The sequence below is a fragment of the Caenorhabditis elegans genome, chromosome I, assembly GCF_000002985.6.
Source record: "Caenorhabditis elegans chromosome I".
In the NCBI taxonomy this organism is placed as follows: domain Eukaryota; kingdom Metazoa; phylum Nematoda; class Chromadorea; order Rhabditida; family Rhabditidae; genus Caenorhabditis; species Caenorhabditis elegans.
In genome coordinates this window covers 12,024,393-12,046,894 of record NC_003279.8, presented here as the reverse complement: position 1 = coordinate 12,046,894, position 22,502 = coordinate 12,024,393, and the positions used below count along the sequence as shown (strand labels likewise).

Sequence of the window (22,502 nt, the reverse complement as noted above, 5' to 3'; positions counted from 1 at the left end):
AACTTCGAACTTTGGTTGCTGTGGAATTTTAACCGATTTTTCATAGTTTTTGATTGAAAAAATTCCTACAGTAATCTTTAAAGGCGCACACCTGCTCGCAGTTCAAAAAAGGCGTGGCGAGACCTGGTACCGTAGTTTTGGCGCGAAAATCACAAAATTTGGCGTCTGGGCCTTAGAATAAGCAAGCGCGGCGCGGTTTTTTTTTGAATTTTTCTCTGTAAAATTTTTTTAAAAATCGCAAAATTCAGGATAAAAACGTCTTGGTAATTTTTTTTTCAGATTCCCCAGGAAGACCCTAAAAATGAAATCTCTTCGAGCAACTAACATCACAACGGCCAAAGCCGTCATCATTAAACCTCCCCACCACGTAATTCTCGGCAAGAAGCATCGCCGACGTGTTGGTGGCAATCTTCGGGATACCGCCATTTTCTGCGACTTTCTGACGTCATTTTGCTACGTGGCAATGGAAAGATGCTCGCCGAGCACGGCGGATTGGCCGAAAATGAAGTTTGGACAGGATTATGAGCATTCGAAATGCCCGGATGCACGATTTCAGCGACACGTTGAAGAAAATTGTCAGCTCGCGGAGCAATATATTGCGGCAGGACGATTATTGGCTTTTGAAGGTTTTTGGGCCTAAAATCTAGATTTTTAATTGATTTTATTGTATTTTTTGCTGTAGAAATGCTTTAAAACCCAGAAATAAAACTTGCGCGTCAAATACAATGCACTGCGTACACTTGCGGTGTTTGCACTGAGTGCATTTTAATTGACGCGCAAATCTTTTTTTCTGCATTTTTTTCGAAATTCTTGAATTTTTTAGCTAATTTCAGATGATTTTTGATTAAAAATAACTTGAAATTCTTCCAGTATGCATGGTAACACCGTCGGAAACTCAACTCGTCGGATTTCGTGTCACTATCAGCCGATTGAGGCGCCCTGATGGGTAAATCTTACAGAATTTGATGATTTTTCACTAAAATTTTATAATTTTCAGCCGTAGAAGTCCAAATATCTACGCCAGGCTCTCAGCGATTCTGGAGAAGGTTCGAACGATGGAAATTACGGAAAAATTGGATACAATGATGAGCTCCTGCAGTGAGTTGGCCAAAAAAAAAATCTTCTGAAAATGGGCCAAAATCGACGAAAAAAAAAACCATAAAATATGACTTCTCCAGTCAAAATCGGCAAAAAATGCACCAAAATCGACCAAAATTTACGTAATATTCGCTGAAAATGGTTTTTTAATCCAATTTCCACATATTTCTGAAAATTTTTGTCGATTTAGCTTATTTTCCACCGATTTAAACGGAAAATTCTCAAAAAACGACGAAAATTTGCGAAAAAATGGGAAAAATTCATTAAAAATTGTAAAAAAAATTATTTTTTTATTCAACTTCGCCAGTTTTTTGCAAAAAATTCTATCGATTTTGGCCTATTTTCCAGCGATTTGGGCTAAAAATTCCCAAAAAACGGGAAAAAAATTCAAATTTTCCAGAATATCGCCCTCGAATCCGCCTTCTCGCCCGTCTTCGCCCCCAATCCAAACGGAAAGCCGACAAATCCAAAGTGGCCGATAAATCTCAAACTTTTTCTCTTCCAATTTCAAATTCCATTCGATTAATGTACACTGGAATCTCATTTTATGCTTTTATGTAATTCTGAATTTTTGAAAAAAAACACAATATTTTTTTAGATCACAACGTATTTATTACTTCTTCTTCTTTTCAAGAAAAATAGTCCAGACAAGCCTAATGAGAGCCTGAAAGCCTGGAAATTTTGTCTTGATAGTGATCTATTCGATTTCAGTGAAAAAAATCGCAATCCGTACAGATGGTAGAGGTGGAAATGCGCAAAAAACGCCAAAATCTCAGTGGAAAGTTGGCAAATTTTCGGGAAATCGCAAATTTCGCGAGAGAAATTTGATACTTTTCCCAAAAAATAGCCAAGAAACAGGAAAAAAGATGGAAAAAAAAGTGGGAAGGAATGCGAAAACCTGGGAGATCGAGGTTCGACTCGCGCGAAAATTTAAAAATTAAGGCTTCTGAGAGATTTAAATGAATGGGTGGGTGGGTGAGGGGGAAAATTTAAAATTTTCAAAAAAAACCAATAGACTAGAGAACAAATTTAGCCGGGATTACTGTAGCAGCTAAACTGTGTGGATTATATATATTAAAAGATTATAAGATATTGATAGATATATAGGATTACTGTAGACTGTAGGCTTGGTTACTGTAGGATAGTGTGACCAGACTCGGGGGGATATGAACATTAAAATATGACGTGGCGAGACAGAGAGAGACAGAGAGAGATAGAGTGAGAGAGAGAGAGAGTGGGGGTGCTAACACAGAAATAACGAGACATAGAGAAAAAGAAGAAAAGATGGTACAAAAACAGAGTGAAAATAACCTAAAAAGGTCGATTTTCAGTATGGGGAAAAATGAAAAAAAATGAAAAAAGAAAAATCGATAATAGAGATTTAGAGGCCGCCCATTTTTCTTGGCGAGTTTTCCCAGAAAATATTGAAAAACTAATCGAGAAAAAGTGGCGTGTGACCCGGCCAAAATCAATTTTTGAAGTTGGGTACACACTTGATAATTATTGATTTTTGAGACTGTGAAAATCTCCAAATTTCCGTGGAAAAACAGTTTTTAGGCGAAAAATTTGGTAATTTTCAGTGAAAATCGACTGAAAATGGACAAAAATGTACGAATAATTAGCAAATTTGGCTAAAACTCAAGAAAATCGTAAAAATTCAGTGTAAAAAAAGATTTTGCCCGTCAATTAGAATGCACTCGGTGCAAACACCGCGAGTGTACGCAGTGCATTGTATTTGACGCGCAAGTTTTTTTTCATCGGTTTTTTCACGTTTTGTGCACAAAATCGACAAAAAACTTGGGAAAAAGCCAAAATATCAGAAAAAATCGATAAAATTTAATTTTCAATCAATATTTTGCAAATTTTCAGTCAAAATCGGCTAAAAATGCACTAAAATCGACCGAAAATTGCAAAATAGTGGCAGAAAATCAATTTTTTCCTGTTTTCTGCATTTTTGCAGATTTTCCCACGTTTTTTGCACGAAATCGGCAAAAAAAAAACTCGGAAAAATGTGTTTCGCAATTTTTTGTCGATTTTTACGGAAAATGCACCAAAATTTGCAAAAAAATTGAAAAAACCGTGCAAAATTTGAGAATTTTGGCTATTTTTTCACTAAATAATTCAAAATTTTCGCCGAAAGAAAACCCGTTTTTCCGGGAAATTTGGAGCCATTTTGAGCATTTTTGTGGGGGGCAAAAACCAATAATTAACAAAACATATAAGTGAAAATGGACAAAAAATGGAAGAAAAAGGTGAGGAAAAATCCAATATGTACAGGAAAATCATCACGTTTTGGTGGGGGGGAAAACTAAAGGAAAAAAACGCGAAAAAAAAGATGGGCGGTCTAAAATATCGAATTTCTAAGATTTTTCGGGTCAAAAAATGAAAACGGGACGGGGGAATACCTGTATTTGTACTATCGAATTCCGGGAAAGAAATTTCGAAAAAAAAACCGAAATATCTACAATGGTTCAGAATTTCTAGTAGCACACGGGGATTTCGCGGGGAATTTTTTCGATTTTTTTTTCTCTATTTTAACGAAAAAATCCCCCGCAGCAAGACAAACAAAATATATTGCAAATTAACAAAAAAAAAAGTGAAAATTTTCAAAAAAAGAAGCCAAAACTGTGATAAATTGTTGAGAGAGACGAATATGGATAAGTTTTGCAGGGGAAAATTAGATTATCTCAGTTTTTTAGGGGTTTTTTAGGCTTTTTAAGCCAAAATTTCAGTTCGAAAACCCAAAAAACCCCCCAAAAAATACACTAAAATAATCCAAAAATAAGGGGGAAATCCAGAATCCAGAAGCTTTAAGCCGAGGCGATTGCTGCGATGAGCTGTAGTGGACAGACACGAACTCCGAGCACATCAGTCTTTGGCTTCATCTCTTTTTGAGCAGCACGTCGTGGTGTCATTGTGATCATTGGAGCATCCGATGATGAGAGAGAAGATGTTGACGATGAAGCTGATGACGTCATTGAGATGGATGATGATGGACGGGATGAGTTTTCGAGCTGTCCGGGCACTTGGAGCTGAAAAATTGAGAAATTTTGAGGGATTTTTAGGCTGGAAAATGCAAGAAAATGCACTGGAAAGTGGAAAATTCGGAATTTTCAAAGAACTTTATGCTAGAAATTGTGATTTTGAGCTTAAAATGATTTTTTTTTTGGTAAAAATCGTCTTGGAGCTGAAAATTTGGAATTTTGAGGTTTTTTGAGCTTGAAAATGTCGATTTCAAGGTGAAAATGCTTTTTTTCACTGAAAATTGAAAAAAAAGGGCGAATTTGAATAAAAAATCAGAATTTGAACGGATTTTTATGCTAAAAAAGATAGATTTCGAGCTGAAAACGCCATTTTTTCAGTAAAAATCGACTTGGAGCTGAAAATTTGGAATTTTAAGGTTTTTTGAGCTGGAAAAACCTTTTTTAGCCGAAAAACGAAAAAATTCGAATTTTAAGATTTTTATGCTAGAATAGGTTGATTTGAAAATGCTTTTTTTCAGTAAAAATTGGAATAAAAATGGAGGATTTCAGTGGGAAATCCTTTTTTTAATAGACTTCTATGCTAAAAAAGATAGATTTTCAGCTGAAAACGCCTTTTTCTCAGTAAAAATCGACTTGTAACTGGAAAATTCGGAATTTTTAAGGTTTTATTCGCCAAAAAATGATGATTATGAGCTGGAAATGCATTTTTCAGTAGAAAACTGGACGAAAATTCGGAATTTTTAGTATTTTTATGGTAGGAAATGTTGATTTTAAGGTGAAAATCAAAAAATTCAGGAAAAATCGGAAGTTTACAGCTTCAAGGGAGATTTGATGGGAAAATTGAAATCTTGGAAGGTTTTTAAGCTAGAAAATGTTGATTTCAACGTGAAAATGCTTTTTTTCACTGAAAATTGAAAAAAAATGTGATTTTGAGTGAAAAATCAGAATTTTAAAGGATTTTTATGCTAGAAAAGGTCGATTTTAAGCTATTTTCGAAGGTTTTCATACTGAAAATAATATTTTTTCGATGAAAATCCCTGAAATATGCATTAAAAAGCGGATTTCGATTTCTAAACATTTCTATGCCAAAAATGGTTAATTTGAGCTGAAAATGCCTTTTTTCATCAAAAAGAATTGAAGCAGCAAAAATCGGGATTTCCCAGCTAGAAAAGGCTTTTTTATGGAAAAATTCAGTGAAAAATAAACATTTGGTGATTTTCCTGCTGTAAAAGCGATTTTCGACAAAAAATTGAAAATTTTACACAAAAAAGTGAGTTTTTTGTTGTTTTTCAGCCTGAAAATTGGAAAAATTTCTTTTTTTTTACAAGAAAAATCGGAATTTCTGCATTTTTCCGGGGTTTTTCTTCAAAATCTTGAAATTTTCCACACCAATGTACCTGGTTAAGCCATTCAACTGGTGGCAACGGTACATTTCTGGCGGATGGCGATGAGCACACCGATGATGATGCAAAAGCTGCCAACGACGCTGGGCTCGATGATTGAGCCTTTCGTTGGCGATGACGTGGCTGTGCTTGTTGCTGACGTGGATTTCCGGATGACTTCGGCGTCGTCTGATGGGATGACTGGCCACCACCACCACTGGGACGGCTGGATGACGATGGAGAAGACGGAGAAAAAGATGAATATTGATTCATTTTTTGGTGGATAAGTGAGATGATTGTTGAGTTGATCAGATTATACGTTTTTTAGAGTTTTTGATCTTACAGAACTACACCGGGGCACAAACCCGAAGGCTATGATGCTATAGACCGTTGGATCTGAAAAATTGGCAATTTTTAGTGTTTATATTGAAAAATAAGCTTTAAATTAGCAAAATTCAAGAAAAATCGATCGAAAAAAGGAGATCTGCGAAGAAAAATCGACAAAATTCGAGAAAAAAACAATAAAAATTTAGGAAATTTAGGAGATTTGCGCGTGAGATATGGTGTATTAGACGCAAAGGAACATAAAACACCATACCGTACGTGCAACAAGCTTATGGTCAAAAACAAGTTTTTATGTTGGAGAATTTGGGTTATTTTCAGATTTAAAATAATTTGAATTATGTATAATTTGTAGAATTCGAGTATGAAAAAATAAATTTGTGAGAAAATAACGAGATTTAGGAGAAAATGAGAAAATGCTTCAAAAATTAAAAATTGAATTTTTCTCAGCGGTTGGATTCTCATTTTAGCGATAAATTTCTAGTTTTTGTTGATTTAGGTACATTTTCAGTTAAAATTTCCAAATTTGGGTACCCATAGACTGAAAATGCACCAGAATCGGGAGAAATGAAAAATTGGAGATTTCAGCTCGATTTGGGTCTTTTTACGGAATTTCAGCATGAGATTCGGGGTAAGTTTGAGTATTTTAAAGAAATTAGAGTAGTTTAATTGAACATATAGAAAAAATAAAAATTTAGAATAATTAGAGAAAACAATCAACTTAACAAGAAAATGGTAACCCTCCAGAAAATTCTTTACGCAATTTTTCAAAATCTCATGACCCAGAGAGGTGAAATATTGTGAAATTTTGTACAAGGTCAACAGAACAATCAGCTGACTATTTCATAATCTACTTTTTGAAAACAAAAAAAAACTGGCAAGAAAAGGGAGGAGTTCTAGTGACTGCAGTCTTATAAATTATTTCTCTTCCCAGGGACCAACGTGGCAGGGAGACACTAAAAAACGTCATTTTTTAGGTGTTTAGGAAGATGTGTTGTTGGAGGCAAGGCAGACATAGAGAACCTGCTGCTGTCACGAGGCGACCGCGACGCGCGTACGCATCGCTCAACACATAGTGAGGGGAGAGTAAGAGACGCAGGCACTTGTCTCTCCCTCTCTCTCTCGGCCATTATTGATTAATGGAGAAAGAGAAGGGGGAAAATGGCCGGGCGGTCTGAATGGGAGGAAACCGAGGAGGCCAAGGGCAGTGAGAGAGAGAGTATGAAAATTGGAGAGACAGCAGAGAAAACAGTGGGGAGCGAGCGCCATCACATGGCAATAGGGGGCCTCGGGGGAATTGGGGAGCGAAAAAAAAAGAAGAAAACAAAATTGTTTGAGAGGTACTGACGACGGCAATACATCATAATTTTATGGCAGCAGACACTCTAGCCTTGCCAAAAAATAGACAATAAAAATAGACAGGGAGACCGGTTTTGCCCTGAAAGTAGCAACAATAAAGAAAAAATCTCAGATTTCTAGGCGTAGGCTTAGGCGTAGGAATAGGCTCAAGGCTAGGTTCAGACTTAGGCTTAGACTTAGGTTTAGGCTTAGGTTTGGCTTAGTCTTAGTTTTAGTTACAGGCCTAGGCTTAGGGCTAGGTTTAGGCTTGGGCTTTGGTTTAGTTTCAGGTTCTGGTTTAGGCTGTTCTGGGATCTGGATGGCTCCCAGAAAATTCAAGAATTCAGAAAAAAAACGGAAAATGAGACATTCCAAAGTCTGGCAAAAATTAATGAAAAACGTCCGAAAATTGCCGGAATTAAAGTTTTCTTGCAAATCGGCAAACTGCCGAATTGTCGAATTTTCATGAAAATTTTCGGCAATTTGTGGTTTTGCACATTTTTTTTGGAAATTTCCGAATTTCATTTTCAATCGGCAAAATTGTACGCATCCCTTAAATGTTCCTACATCTATTTTGAAAAGTAAGCAAATTCTATGAAAATATCTAAAGAAAACGGGAAAAATTAAAAAAAGGCACAGTCTCAAGTGTTTCCGTCTTATAAAAAATCGCTCTGAACACTCCAGGTAAATTAATATTACGGCAAACCACAAATCGGCATTTTGCCAAATTTCAAAAGTTCCGGCAAATCGGCAAACCGGCAATTTGTCACCCCTGGCACGGCCTCTCTGCATTTCAAAAAATAAATAAATTGACGTGATGAACTGTCTCTGCGTCTCTCATGGGCGAGAGAGTGAGCTTTTTGAGCCGAATTTGTACTGAAAACGGTAAAATAGGCCGGAAACGGCTGATAGTGAACAAAATCTAATAAAAATTTACTAACTGCCTGATCAAACACATAGAAATTATATGAAAAAAGGGCAAAATTGTAAATCACCTATGAATACGCCCACATGTGAAAGTTCAAAATTAGTGATTTTCCAGACAAAACTGATTAAAGCCGGCGATTCGCTGATAAATCTTTAAATTTTTTTGTTAATATATTGTCAATTAAGACTAAGTGTGTCTATTTTTATGCAAATATCTAGGTTAGTGATGTTCACGACGCCGGCAGACGGAAAAACAAAAGGCTACCTCGAAAAATGGATTTTTCGGGACCTCTAGTGATCCTTGAAAAGAGAAATTTGAAAATTGAAGACCACCATTTTGTAGATAATTTTTTTCTGATTATTTTCTGTTTTTGATGAAGGTTTTTTGATGAAAATTGACGTCGGCATCTTCAAAACAAGAATTAGGCCTGAAAACTCCAAAAATCGTTAAAAAACGACAATTTTTGACGGGTTTTCCTAATTTTACGAGACGCGCCAAAACATAATCAAAAATTCAACATCACCAAAAGTTGCAAAATTTTTTAAGGAAGAGATTCAGATGTCAATCACCTGATTTGATCAAAAACTGATTGAGTAACTTCAGTTTTAAGACAATGCGATTGTAATTTTTGGACAACCGCAAGCATAATAGTTGATGTGAACGCTTTTGAAAACATATAACTCGGTAACCAGAAAAGCTATCAAGAAACTTTAAACTACAAAAATAATCTTGATAACACAAGAAACATTTTCTATGTGCATAATACTTGGCTATTCTCACAAAATACATAGTTTAAGCTATGTAAAGATTCAATGCTTTGAAAACTTAGATAGAGAAGCCACGAAGGTATTCGAAATTATCCGTTTGCACAATCAACTCAAAGAAGCAAAAAATAACAAAGTATGGATTAATACCGTCTGATACCTTTTTCATATGTCACTTTTTGTTTTTCCCGTACGGGATCCCGTCTTTACAGTCGGCAACCGACTGAAACCGAGGCCACCAATGAATAACTCAGGTTGTGAACCCTGTCGGGAAAGTCTCATCAGTTTTCCATCAATGTACGACAAAAAATATACCGTATTTCCTCTATTAGTCTTGGACCCCTATTAGTATTGCACCCCTACGGACCAATCGAAAATCAGTCATGCGGACTCTATTAGTCTTGCACCCCTACGGGTCAATTGAAAATTAGTCTTGCATTCAAGACTAATAGAGGAAATACGGTAATTGGGTACGATAGGAATACGGTAGGTTTATAAGTTATGTAAGTTTCTACAAATGTAACTACTTCAGTTTCTCTGTACCAAACTTTGAAGAATTTTTTATTACTTTAAAGATCACTGAAATAGTGAGCCGTTGTCTACGAGATCAAATATGTCCAAAAATTACCATTTGGTATCGGTCCTAACAAATCAGTATTTATACCAAAGTTTTTTCTTCGTCAATATTTTGAATTAAATTTAAAAACACATATATTATTCAATTTTCAATCTCACGTGAGAGAGTGTGAGAGAAAAAGAGGAATTTTGAAATAAATGAAATTGAGAGAGGCCGTGCCCTGGCAAATATTCATCAATTTTCTCTCAAGATTAAATCAAAGCGGCAAGTTTGTATAGATCCAATAATGTCGGAATTTTGGCGCTGAAATCGTAAAATTTGGTGTTAGTAGAGCCACTGGGTGCAAATATAAATGGAATGTTCTTCTGCTGGAATAAATTTTTTAAAGAAAGGTTACAGGAAGACCGGTCTTCATTAAAAAAATGAATAGAATGTAATAAGTTCAATTCGAAAGAGTTCTTCTAGTAATCAATCCAATTTCACGTTCTCTCTGCGATCAAATAGCCATATTCCGACGGGAAATGCAACGAATAAAAATACAAGTGTAAATTCTTGAGGATGAGAAACCACGAAACGATACCATTTATAGGATGAGCTGTAAAACTTTTTTTTGGAAAAAAACATCAGAAAACAGGCGACCTTACCTCATACCTATACCAATTACCCCAACCTTCTCCACCTTAACCACCTCAACCTTCGGATTGAAGATCTTCTCCAGTGTTCCATTAACCTCCTTCATCATCATCGAAGCCACCAAAACACGTGTCAAATGCATGTTGAAATTCAAATTTAGACTTCCAACTTCCTTCAGATGATTCAAAAACTCCTCGGTTCCATTTGGAGTCGTGGATCCACTAAGTTTCTTTGCCACCGCATCTACATCCAGTTCCCGATGGAATCCAATCTTCTTAGCTTCATGGAACACAATCCAAAGATCAGAGAGACTATTGAATGTCCGACTTCCAACTCTGTCATTGAACTTCTTGACATCTGTGATCATATCCTTCAATCGTTTCATAGTTTTATTATTAAATGGATCATCATTGATAAATCGTACAATATCTTGATTTGCATTAGCCAGAGCCAACACTGATTCCTCTTTCTGAAGTATCTGTTGGATAGCTTTAAGTGCTTGTACTCCTCCACCGAATTCTTGTGATACTCTATGAATATTCTTGATTTTCAATAAAGATTCAATTTCTCTGGTCTTTTTTGGTTTTTCTGCTAGAGCTTTATCTATAGAATTCTTGATATTCTGTTGGAAGTTGGTGAGATTCTTGAAATAATCAACGATATATTGTATCTCGGCTTCCTTAGATTTCAATAGAGTTACTTGTTGGTTGTACCTAATCGCTTCACTAAAAACATCAACAGACGAACTTTGAATACAGTCAATGACATCGAGAATATTTGTACCATCGAAACTTCCCAGAATCTGAGGAATGTCTTCTTCTGTGAATTGTTTTATAGTTGCCAAGAAGGGAACAAAAGTTTTCACTGGTTTCGTAATAACAATAAATTTATCCAGCATCTCAATTAACGGTTCAAATTTAATTTCATCATTTATTCGATCCCACCATTTATTCACTAACGTAGTATTTTCATAATCTGATGATGAGTCGTATGGAAGAATATTATGAATTTTTTTTGCTTCCTCATCAGTATATACCTTTGAAAATTCACCATGCACATTGCTCATTTTGTCGTGTAACTCTCGTGCATTCTCGTGAAAAGTGTTAACGACTGAGTCAATTATTGACAACTTATCAAAATCTGGTTGTGTCTTTAGTGCTTTCAGCTTCTCAACACATTTCGGCAAGGAAGTAAATAATTTTTCGGGCTCATAGTACTTGTTCAGCTTGCTGCTTTGTTCAATTGTGTTGGAAAAAGATGGAATGGTTGGAGAATCATTTGCAAGTTTTGTCCATGTTTCTCTTGACTTTAACACTCCGGAAAGGAAGCGGAACGGATATTTACCATGTTTGAAGGCGCCGCTAGTGGGGTTTGATTCGACGAATTTCAATTCCGACCATTGTTTAAAAAATTCGTGAGCTTCTAACAGGTTTTCATATGAGATGAGGTTATAACTCATCAATGAATTTAGTTTCACTAACTCGGACACTTTTTGAGATAAAGACTTCAATTTAACATCAAACTCAAGCATTGTTTTTTGAGAATTCAGCGTCAATGCCACAGTACTTGTTTGTATAATAGAAGCAGAATAGTTCCTGAGTAAGTCAAAACGGTTGAAGTTAACACTGAAATTCTTAGCCATGTTGCCATATAACAAGTATGGGCTCATTTGGTCTTTGAAGGTGTAAAGTCTTGCAAGGCTTGCGAGGTAAAAAGAACAATGATCGTTGAAATAAGAAAAGTCAAGGAAAATTTTTTCATTACAATGCCTTAACTTTTTCAACAAATCAACTTTTTGGTCACATGGTCACAAGGTGTGCTTTCAACTGAGCAGCATATGTTGGATTTGACTGTTCGACTAATCTATAAACTGCATCGTGTAACCGATTAAGTTCATCACGTATTTTTCCAGCACTTTTTTCTTCAATTCCACCAGGTTTTAGAATCTCTCGATATTGCTTGATCTCCACAAGAAATCTCAATGCATTTTCAATCTCTTGTGGGTTATCGATAGAGATATTTTGAACATTTTTGATAGAATCAAAGAATTCTTGAAGTCCGTTTGCCATCGAATCAATGTCTAATTTGAGGAATTTATAAAGTGATCTACCGGATTCCATATTGAGAAGCTCAGCAGCAACGTCGTAGATATCAGTGTGTCCCGTATAAAAACCATTTGAAATAGAAATTCCACTCAGCATTTGGGAGATTGTCGATAGTTTTTCGATGGGTAAGTCCAAGTTTGTGGCTGAAATGAGAAGATATTAAGTATGTGGAATATTGGAGATTTTCAATTTTGCCAATTTGCCGATTTGCTGATTTGCCGGAAACTTTCAATTCCATCATTTTACCAATTCGCCGGAAATGTCCAATTCCGGCAATTTGCCGATTTGCCGGAAATTTTCAATTCATGCAATTTGATGATTTGCCGGAAATTTTCAATTCCTGAGAATTGCCGGTTCGCCGATTTGCCGGCAATTTTTTAATTCCGACAATTTGCCCCTTTGCCGATTCGCCAAAAAATCCAATATCAGCATTTTGTCGTTTTGCCGATTTGCCGAAAAATTCAATTCCGGCAATTCGCCTCTTTGCCGATTTGCCGGAAATTTTCAAATCCGGCAATATGCAGATTTACCGGAAATTTCAAATCCCGCAATTTTCCGCTTTTTGCCGCTTTTAACCAATTTCCAATTCTATTTACCTTTTTCCTTAACTGCACCATTTCCTCGGAACACAATTGATAATATTACTCCAACAAATATTTGATATAAAATCATGATTAGATAGATTTCTGAAAATGTAAAAACTGAAATTATGATTCAAAGCTAAAACTCACCTTACAAGCTTTCAGAAAAGCAAAGCTGCGTATCGAAGACTGGAGACTTCGCGAAATAAATTTAATTTGCCAAAAAAGTGCAGTTCAAATTAGGGAAAATATAGGGTCACGCATAAAAATAAATTAACCTTTGAAATTTGTTCTCCAACTATAGAGATATTTTCTATAAATCCGTGAACTTTTTACTTGTTTCTTCAATTTTCTATCCACGTGTAGATTTGTTGGAACTTATCGGGCAAAATCAAACGATAAAATTAAAAATTTATTCCCGATTATTCTGATCGTCCTGGACAGAAATCGATTATTAAAATGGATGTCAAGCATGTAAGTTTTCAAGTTTTTCGGCTCCTCGGATATTAAAACAATCAATTTTTCAGAATCCAAAAAAAGAAGTGATCGAACGAAGTCTGAATGCGACTGAAAAAGCGATCGAATCGATTCGTGAAGGTGACCTAGTCCGTCGTCACACTGTTTTGGAGCTCCGTGACATGCAAATTTCGATGAGTGAGGATTTCGATCAAATCCGTGGAATGATGCATGAATTGGATCACCAAATTGACAAGGAACGCGCTGAAAATTCGAAATGGATGAATCGGAAAATGGAGAAGGCCAAGGCAACTGCTGATCAGGCGGTGAGTGAGAAAACCCATGTTTATCCTGGAAGTGGGCTCCCATGATGTCACCGCAACGAGCAGGTTGTCCTCACGGCGTCACCCAACCCCGCATGTATAGTTAGACGCGGGCCTCCGAACGTGTCGGCTGCTGGCAAACAACTACCTTTTCGCACCAAGCTGCGGAACCCCTAACATGTCGGCCGCTTTCAAGTAACCACCTTTCGCTGGGAGCCCTATAGAAAATGATCTCAGAAGCTTCAACACTCGGTCCCCTGTTAACCTTATATTTTTCAGTTGGCCTCTACACTGATGGTCAAGGACGTCCAGCTGTTGGAAAAGAAGGTCAATATTCTGAAGGATTCTGTGATTCAAGTTAACAAGGCATTCTACAAGTATGAGAAGGATGTTGACATGAAAGATTTGATGGATCAAGTTACTGACATGGTGCATCGTACGGAAAAGAAGGAGCAAGATGCGTTGGAGCCCCATGCGACTGATGAGCAAGCTGTGAGTTTTGACAGATCGAAGCTCAACCGGGAGCAGTGATATCGAAAAGTTTCTAACTGACAAAGTACTCCAAATTTTAAATAGTTTATTTTGTTAGTTGGCAACTTTTTGATATATCTGCTAGTTTTCTAGTTTTCTTGTTTTCTTCAAGATCCATAAATTCAAATGCACATATTTTCCAGATCGAGAAAGCCTTCCGTGGAGCAATTGAAGGCCTTTATGGCCTGAAATCTTCCAATCCAAAGGTCATGGAGGAAGCTAAGCTGTTGGCTGGAGAAATGCGTGTTTTCAGAGATGCTGCTGCTAACAAGGTATGCTCTTCGTGCCCCTCTCCACCCAATAACCTAAACTATTTCAGAACTTCCACTCGATGATCTCAAAAGTTGCGCCTGGTAAATCGGGAGTTTCCTTGGATTCCAGCAGCTCTGAGAGCTCATTTTCGACTTCTGCATCCTCCTCGCTGGCCAAACCGAATGGAAAGTCGTCTTCTTCCGCTGCTTCGTCTATATCTGGATCGCATTAATTTCTACATGTATTTCCCCATTGATTGAACTGTCTTTTTGTATTGTATTGTGAGAGAAGAGAATAAATATTGATTTTTGGAAAAAGTTGGGTTTTTTTGTTAAAAAATTAGCGATCAAAAGCGTGAACTTTTATTTTTCATAACTCTTCCATTTTCTCCATGTTCCACGTGTCCAAACATCCACAAATTTCCTATTTAGTTCCACCTCACTTATTCTATCCGTTTCATCTGTAAATTGCTTAAAATATGTTAAAAAAGAGGCAAAAAAGCAGGAAAAATGGGCAAAGGTGAGACATATTTGTTGTAGGAGATAGGAAAATTCAAAAATAGGAAAATTCCAGAATTTTTCACTAAAAACTCAAGAGTTTTCTTTGATATTTTAATTTTGAAGATTTATAAAAGTTGTGTGGGTTCCAGTCAGGGTGTACGGCAGATCTCAAAATTTGCCGAGCTTGCCAAGTTTGCCGTTTGCCGAATTTGCCAAGCTCGGCAAACGGCAAATTCGGAAAATTTGCCCAGCTCGGCAAACGGCAAATTTGGCAAATTTGCCAAGCTCAGCAATTTTGCCGTTTTCCGAATTTGCCCAGTAAAAAAAAAGTTCAGTAAATGGCAAATTCGCCGCAAACCCCTGGTTCCAGTGTTCTGTGAGCCTTACTCTGAAAAAAATCTAACCTCAATTTTTACAGATCTTCCTCAGTCTCTAGTGTTGGCTCGAGGAGCTCCAGAAGCTCAAGAAGCTCAAAACACAGCGATTCATCCTCAAGAATCTCAAATTTTAGTTATATTCAGGATCCAAAAAAGCCTAATTTTGCCTATAAAGCTTCTGATGATGAAGATGATCTGGAGAAGAAAAGCAGGAAGAAATTGAGGTTAGTAGATGAAAATCTTGAAGTCTGGTACAATTTTCAGGCAAAAACCCAAATTTTCAGAACTTTCTCACCAATCACTATCCTGATCTCCGTGCTCCAATGGATTATAATTATTTACACTGGAATTTCATTTTTCTATAACTATGCAGATGGGAAAGTTTTCAGTGCAATTCTTGTAATGTTGATTATAGAGGTACTATCTAGAACTGAGTGTATCTCAGCGGAGAAGAGAGATATCAAAAAATGTTCAACTAACATAATGCTAAGAGAAATGTGTACTACATTTTGTTAGTTGACAATTTTTTTATATCTCTAAGCTGGGCAAAGTTATGTACTTACAAAGATGTACAAAAGTTTCCAGTTATCCAGTTCCTTGATAATGCTCTACGCTATCAAGAACCCTGGAGCCTCCTGTATACTTCTTGCTAGTCAATATATTGCAATGTATTACTGTTTTTCGAACCATCTACAATCTACAAATTCGTATGATTCTCAGAGGTTAGTGTAGCCAAACAGGAAGCCGCCCGTCATGCCTTGCCTGGGTTTCAGACCAATTTTCGAACGGATTATGTCTCTATCAGTTATCAGTTTGGTATCATTTGCTATTCATTTCTTCATCCTTATTCAATCGATTCGAATTACTGGAGCATCGGAAAAACGGAGTGATTATAGCGATAAAGTTATTGTGGAAGGATGGGAGAAGCGGAAGAAAGAGTTGGATAAGCTGATTTGCAATTTGATCAATGAAATTTGTGGAGGAGATGAGGATCGGTTAGGTTTTTAGAGCTTCTGATTTTTTTACATTGAATATTATTTTTAAAAACATTAGCGGAGGCACGTGTTGTCTGGCTTGATCTACAAAAAATGCGGTAATTTTGTCCCCAAAAAAGTGTGGCGTCAGCACGTTCTCAACCATGCAAAATCAGTTGAGAACTCTGCGTCTCTTCTCCCGCATTTTTTGTAGGTCTACGTAGATCAAACCGAAATGGGACAGTTTGACACCATGAGCGAACAAAAAAGATTTACCTAATGTTCACATGTAGCAGTAGCTTATATTTCCGCAGCAAATAGTTATACAAGTTCTGCATAAGAATTTTGATATCAGTTTTCAAGCTGTCAAGTAGCTTAGAATTCTCTGAAAATTCTGGCTTTTCCGTAATCAATTACTGTTTTCCAGCTATCTAAACATTCAAATCGCTGATGAAACTACCGATCTTCCGGTTTCCATCGACAGAGCCAATGTTGATATGAGAATTTACCGAGCTTTTGAAATGAGCATGGAGAAGGATATCATAAGCCTGTCAACTAGTAATACATCTCATGCAGAGATCAGTACTCCGAAGAGCCGGAAGAAAAAGAGCAGAAAGTTGGGATTGAAGAACTTGGAGGAGGTTATCAATTCAAAGTATAACAGCTGCCAGAAGGTTTGTAGATTTTATCGTACTTTATACAATAACGCTAATTTTTCCAGCAAGACAACTCGATGAGCATCCAATGAATCTAATAATTAAATAGTTATATATCCTTTTCCATTTTCATTCAAAATACTTTTTCAATGAACGAAAAATTGAATAGCTTTAAGGAAATATAAGTGGCTGATGAATTCTTCAAAATTGACAGTTTTTTTCATTAATACCTCAATTAATAGAGCTAATCCAATGCCAACAAGAAAATAAAATTGAAAAATTAATACAATGTCCACAAATCTTCCAATTTTGTAAGCCTGCCCACAGTGCGGCGAGCTTCAGTGTCATCCAGAAAATGTTAACAGTATGCTTGTACTAGGCTTGAGCCTGAGCCTAAGCCAACGCCTAAGCCTAAGCCTAAGCCTGAGCCTAAGTCTAAGCCTAAGATTACGCCTAGGCCTAAACCTTAACCTAAGCTTAAGCCTAATTCTAATTCTAATCCTAAGCCTAACCCTAAGACTAAGACTAAGCCTAAACACAAGTATCAAGCTCAACTCTCTCACGTCACTTCCAAACTGTTGCAAGCTTTTTAAAAGTTAATTTTTATTCTAACAAACAGCGGAAAAACATGAGCTGTGGTGACTTCAAAAGCTCGACCTCCAATAAATGGAATTATCACAACTTCCACGTTCCAGGCTTTTTCCAGGAGAAGCACTGTCATATTCTCATTGATGCAAACTTCAAGGCTGTTGATTTTCATCCGCTTTGGATCAATTTCTTCCATCACTTTCAAATCATCATCCAAAAGTGATTGTCTAACCTGGAGCTGCCCAATGTCACAATTGGTCAAAATGTATGCGAACAGTGATCCATAGTTTTTGTTCCGAAAATAATTGAACGCAAATTCTTTTCCACTTCCAATTTCTTCATTCGGAATTTCACTCCAACCAATCAGACATCTTGAATCATTGATTACAAGTTTTCGGAATTTGTATCGCGTTGAATCCACTACGATTTTGTTGGAGAATAATGTCGATCGCAGCTTCATTTTGAAAAAAATTCCGGTTTATTTATGAATTTTCTCCGAAAAGATCTTGGAGCAAAAATTGGAAAAAAATCACTGAAAATGCCGCCTGAGCCTGAGCCTAAGCTTAAGCTTAAAACTAAGCCTGAGCCTAAGCCTAAGACTGAGCCTAAACCTAAGCCTGGGCCTTAGCCTAAGCCTAAGCCAAGACCTATGCCTAAGCCTAAGCCTAGGCCAAGACCTAAGCCTGAGACTAAACCTAAGCCTAACACAAATAATTACCTGGCAATGAAATCCAGCGGCTAAATGCATTTGGTCTTAATTTCCGGCGGCATCTGTGTCCAGTCTCTGCACTTTTGTTCGACAATGTTGACATTTTGCAGGTCTTCTGACAGTTCGTTGATTTTTTCAGCCATTTTTACCTGAAAATTGAAAAATTTATAATGTTTCGAAAGAATATAAAGAAAAATTGGAGGAAACATGTAAAAAAATAGTTATATGTCGAGCAAGAAAATTTTTATGTCGAGCAAGAATTACGGTATACAAAAGTGTGCCAGAAGCTAAACCCACGAGACGCAAGATTACTGTAGTTGGTCTGTACTTAGACCCGCGGCCGGGAAATGGAGTGTGCACCATTAAGGAGTACTGTAGTTTTCACAGACTTTCAAAATCGCATTTATTTACAGAAAAGTAACATAATGATAATAACTTTGATCACTTTTCCGTTATTGTTTTTCTTTTTTTCTGACATCTAATTTCTCTGCGAAAAAATCAATTTGTATCCGGCTTCTTCCTGAAAATCAATGTAGCACGTCGAGTTTTCGTATTCGCTGGGTAAATTCTCTCCAGTATTGGATGCTTCATCAATTCAATTGTATACCCATCCTCTGGACGTTTGGCTCCAAATTCTTCGGTCTGAAAATTGGAGTTGAAAACTTTGAACTTAAAGTTCCTACCTCGTAAATATATCCTAAGAGTTGGCCAATAGTGTATGGATCGAACATGATGCCTGGCTCCGTGGTGGTCGTATCAGTAGTCGTGGATTCTGTGGTAGAAGTGGATGTGGATGTAGAAGTTGTAGTTTTTCTATCTGAAAATTTAAAATTTACAGTCTAAACTCTATTAATTTACTTACTTTTCTTGGTGCTTTTCTTCTCAGGATCCTTGTTTGGATCACTAGTTCCTGGATCTGGAGCTGGTCCCGGGCTCGGGCCTCCTCCTGTTGACGACTCAGGTACACTTGGATTTGATGGTCCATTTGGACTTGGTCCCGGGCTCGGGTCTCCTCCTGTTGACGGCCCAAGTATACTTGGATTTGATGGTTCATTTGGACTTGGTCCCGGGCTCGGGTCTCCTCCTGTTGACGGCCCAAGTATACTTGGATTTGATGGTTCATTTGGACTTGGTCCCGGGCTCGGGCCTCCTCCTGTTGACGACTCAGGTACACTTGGATTTGATGGTCCATTTGGTCCTGGCTTATTCGGATCTGACGATCCATTTGGTCCATTTGGTCCTGGCTTATTCGGATCTGATGGCTCATTTGGTCCATTTGGTCCTGGCTTATTCGGATCTGATGGCCCATTTGGTCCATTTGGTCCTGGCTTATTTGGATCTGATGGTCCATTTGGTCCATTTGGTCCTGGCTTATTTGGATCTGATGGCTCATTTGGTCCATTTGGTCCTGGCTTATTTGGATCTGATGGTCCATTTGGTCCATTTGGTCCTGGCTTATTCGGATCTGATGGTCCATTTGGTCCATTTGGTCCTGGCTTATTTGGATCTAACGGTCCATTTGGTCCATTTGGTCCTGGCCTATTTGGATCTGATGGCTCATTTGGTCCATTTGGTCCTGGCTTATTCGGATCTGATGGTCCATTTGGTCCATTTGGTCCTGGCTTATTTGGATCTGATGGTCCATTTGATCCATTTGGTCCTGGCTTATTTGGATCTGATGGCTCATTTGGTCCATTTGGTCCTGGCTTATTCGGATCTGATGGTCCATTTGGTCCATTTGGTCCTGGCTTATTTGGATCTGATGGCTCATTTGGTCCATTTGGTCCTGGCTTATTCGGATCTGATGACTCATTTGGTCCATTTGGTCCTGGCTTATTCGGATCTGATGGTCCATTTGGTCCATTTGGTCCTGGCTTATTTGGATCTGACGGTCCATTTGGTCCATTTGGTCCTGGCTTATTCGGATCTGATGGCTCATTTGGTCCATTTGGTCCTGGCTTATTCGGATCTGATGGCCCATTTGGTCCATTTGGTCCTGGCTTATTTGGATCTGATGGCTCATTTGGTCCATTTGGTCCTGGCTTATTTGGATCTGACGGTCCATTTGGTCCATTTGGTCCTGGCTTATTCGGATCTGATGGCTCATTTGGTCCATTTGGTCCTGGCTTATTCGGATCTGATGGCCCATTTGGTCCATTTGGTCCTGGCTTGTTTGGATCTGATGGTCCATTTGGTCCATTTGGACTTGGCCCATTTGGACTTGGCCAATTTGGAGTTGGCCCATTTGGACTTGGTCCATTGGGACTTGGCCCATTTGGACTTGGCCCATTTGGACTTGGTCCATTTGGACTTGGTCCACTTGGACTTGGCTTAACTGGATCTGATGGTCCATTTGGACTTGGCTTATTTGGATCTGATGGCCCATTTGGTCCACTTGGTCCTGGCTTATTTGGATCTGATGGTCCATTTGGTCCATTTGGACTTGGTCCATTCGGACTTGGCTTATTTGGATCTGATGGTCCATTTGGCGATGGTGGTCCTGGTCCTGGTCCTGGGTTTGGTTTCGGTATAGGATTCGGCACGGGGATCGGTGGAATGAAACCTCCTCTGGTGAACGACTCGGTGGATGATGTTGTAAACGGAGTAGTACTCGACAATGTAGTGGTCGTGTTGGATTCGGAAATTGAAAAAAAAAAAATTATCATTAAACTACGATCAATAGTATTACCTTCCTGTGTTGTTGGAGGTTCTGTGGAGCTGGTGGTTGACTCGGACGTTGTGGATCCAGTTGATGAAGCTGTAGTCGACTCAACGCCCAATATAGTGATGCTAGAAGTCGGTCGAATCTCCGAAGAAGTGAAAATTGTTGATGTCGTGGATCTTGTATCTGAAAATTAAATTGATGGGTTCTAACAGCAGTAGTAATCTGCCTTACCAGTTGAAGATGCTTCCGAAGACCTTGCAATAATTGGAGTAGTACTAGAATACGCTATTGTGGAAGAATCCAGAGTGGAAGCATCCAAGGGAGCTGCGGACTCTGGATTCTCGGTACTCGCCGTTGTAGCCTGAGGTTTTGCAATGAAAGTGCTCGAAGTAGTTGTCGACACTGTAGAGGTGACATCCATCGTTGTAGTATCAGAAGACGGGGAACTCGAGGAATATTGTTCAGAGGTCCTGGAGACACTTGATGTGAAGCCTATAAAATCTGGAGTCGTAAAATCAGAAGGCGAAGCTGAGGATTCGGTACTTTCAATGGACAATGTAGTGCCCTCTGACGTTACTGTGGAAGTTTTTGATGTATCGTCCATTGTAGGGGAATCGGTTGCGGTAGACGAAGTCCCTGGTCTTGTGGAAGTACTGGAAGTTGAAGTAATGATCGTGGAATCAGGTGGCCAATTCGTAAAAACTGGAGGCATCAAATCAGTGGTAGATTCAGTGATGGATGTAGTACCCTCTGACGTTGCTACGGAAGTTTCTGATGTTGTAGACGAATCGAATGCGGTAGACGGAGTCACTGGTCTTGTGGAAGTACTGGAAGTTGAAGTAACAATCGTGGAACCACGTGGCCAATTCGTGAAAACTAGAGGCACGAAACCAGTGGTAGAATCAGTAATGAATGTCGTACCCTCTGATGTTCCAGTGACAGTGCTTGATGTAGTTTCCGGGGACGTTGATGCTATTGAGGTAGTCACTGACATTGTGGAAGTGGAACCAGGCAAGGAACTTGACCTTGCAGTAGTATTGAAGACACTGGTGGAACTTGATGTTGCCAAATCAGTAGTTGACGTTGGAGTGGTCATATCCATAGTACCACTGGAACTTTCATCAGGTTCCAACGGATATATCAATCCCTTTGTCGTGCTTGAGCTTCCATCGTGTACTGTAGAATGATCAGGTGCAGTTGGTATCGCTGAACTTGTGCCAAGTGGCTCTGTGGATTCTGAAAGACAAAAAGTTTCATTTTTCGGGTTTTGACAAGGATTTTTACTTGGACTTGACACTGTAACACTAGCCGTCGGAGACTCGATGCTCGAAGCCATTGCAGATTCCGTGGTGCTAGCGGCTTCTGAAAATAAAAACAGTAAAGTACGTAACCTTCCAGAACGAATTTTCATACGTGTGGTTGATCCTGGTGGCGTTGTAGCTGTCAAGGAATCAGTTGGGCTCAGGAAGGAAGGTGTACTTTTAGAAAGAGAAGAACCGCTGGATTCTGGAAAAAATAAGAAAATTATAATGTATAGCATTTTACAGAATTTAAGTTCTACTTTCTCTCAATTTTACAGAGCAAGTTGTTATTAAAGAGCACAGAGTAAGTATAAGGTTGGCTGAAATTGCAGACATTTTCTATGTTGAGCTGAAGTAAAAAGTCAAACTCAGATGATGCACCATGTCTTTTTGTATGGCGACTTTTGTTTTCCATAACCGGAGCCCCGAAACCGGTCT

General features: G+C 38.2%; 6 protein-coding genes, 3 non-coding genes and 1 pseudogene across 10 annotated transcripts; 3 read left to right on the top strand and 7 right to left on the bottom strand.

Moving 5' to 3' along the window:
* The first annotated feature begins 276 nt into the window (after positions 1–276).
* On the top strand, positions 277–1,694 carry F58D5.9 (Cystatin domain-containing protein). Its single transcript, NM_001026349.3, has 4 exons — positions 277–626; positions 871–946; positions 998–1,098; positions 1,499–1,694. The coding sequence occupies exons 1-4, from the start codon at positions 302–304 to the stop codon at positions 1,657–1,659; spliced, it is 663 nt and encodes a 220-aa protein (NP_001021520.1). The 5' UTR covers positions 277–301; the 3' UTR covers positions 1,660–1,694.
* On the bottom strand, positions 1,695–5,860 carry F58D5.5 (uncharacterized protein). The gene is made up of 2 exons (NM_060645.8): positions 5,480–5,860; positions 1,695–4,130 (listed from the first exon to the last, which is right to left on the bottom strand). The coding sequence occupies exons 1-2, from the start codon at positions 5,735–5,737 to the stop codon at positions 3,909–3,911; spliced, it is 480 nt and encodes a 159-aa protein (NP_493046.2). The 5' UTR covers positions 5,738–5,860; the 3' UTR covers positions 1,695–3,908.
* On the bottom strand, positions 2,107–2,160 carry F58D5.13. Its single transcript, NR_101631.1, has one exon. It is a non-coding gene; the product is annotated as an Unclassified non-coding RNA F58D5.13 (non-coding RNA).
* F58D5.12 lies at positions 2,981–3,070 on the bottom strand. The gene has a single exon (NR_101630.1). It is a non-coding gene; the product is annotated as a small nucleolar RNA F58D5.12 (small nucleolar RNA).
* Positions 3,480–3,562, bottom strand: F58D5.11. Its single transcript, NR_101629.1, has one exon. It is a non-coding gene; the product is annotated as a small nucleolar RNA F58D5.11 (small nucleolar RNA).
* A 3,955-nt stretch (positions 5,861–9,815) lies between the features above and the next one.
* F58D5.6 lies at positions 9,816–12,823 on the bottom strand (annotated as a pseudogene). The gene is made up of 3 exons: positions 12,748–12,823; positions 10,058–12,294; positions 9,816–10,008 (listed from the first exon to the last, which is right to left on the bottom strand). Coding segments are annotated over exons 1-3 (2,506 nt in total).
* A 334-nt stretch (positions 12,824–13,157) lies between these two features.
* Positions 13,158–14,610, top strand: F58D5.7 (uncharacterized protein). Its single transcript, NM_060643.5, has 5 exons — positions 13,158–13,206; positions 13,260–13,514; positions 13,791–14,003; positions 14,186–14,314; positions 14,362–14,610. The coding sequence occupies exons 1-5, from the start codon at positions 13,192–13,194 to the stop codon at positions 14,524–14,526; spliced, it is 777 nt and encodes a 258-aa protein (NP_493044.1). The 5' UTR covers positions 13,158–13,191; the 3' UTR covers positions 14,527–14,610.
* Positions 14,611–14,691: 81 nt separating this feature from the next.
* On the top strand, positions 14,692–16,973 carry F58D5.8 (uncharacterized protein). Its single transcript, NM_001375225.2, has 7 exons — positions 14,692–14,813; positions 15,213–15,395; positions 15,456–15,588; positions 15,757–15,893; positions 15,945–16,166; positions 16,573–16,819; positions 16,867–16,973. The coding sequence occupies exons 1-7, from the start codon at positions 14,773–14,775 to the stop codon at positions 16,891–16,893; spliced, it is 990 nt and encodes a 329-aa protein (NP_001361877.1). The 5' UTR covers positions 14,692–14,772; the 3' UTR covers positions 16,894–16,973.
* A 417-nt stretch (positions 16,974–17,390) lies between these two features.
* Positions 17,391–17,849, bottom strand: Y53C10A.25 (FTH domain-containing protein; the record flags this gene model as incomplete). Its single annotated transcript, NM_001383736.1, has 1 exon — positions 17,391–17,849. The coding sequence occupies one exon, from the start codon at positions 17,847–17,849 to the stop codon at positions 17,391–17,393; it is 459 nt and encodes a 152-aa protein (NP_001370061.1).
* A 747-nt stretch (positions 17,850–18,596) lies between these two features.
* Positions 18,597–22,099, bottom strand: Y53C10A.24 (SEA domain-containing protein; the record flags this gene model as incomplete). The annotated part of the gene is made up of 5 exons (NM_001381225.3): positions 18,597–18,740; positions 18,782–18,915; positions 18,961–20,946; positions 20,995–21,999; positions 22,048–22,099. 5 exons carry the CDS (start codon positions 22,097–22,099, stop codon positions 18,597–18,599), a joined length of 3,321 nt encoding a protein of 1,106 aa, NP_001366627.1.
* Positions 22,100–22,502: the final 403 nt, after the last annotated feature.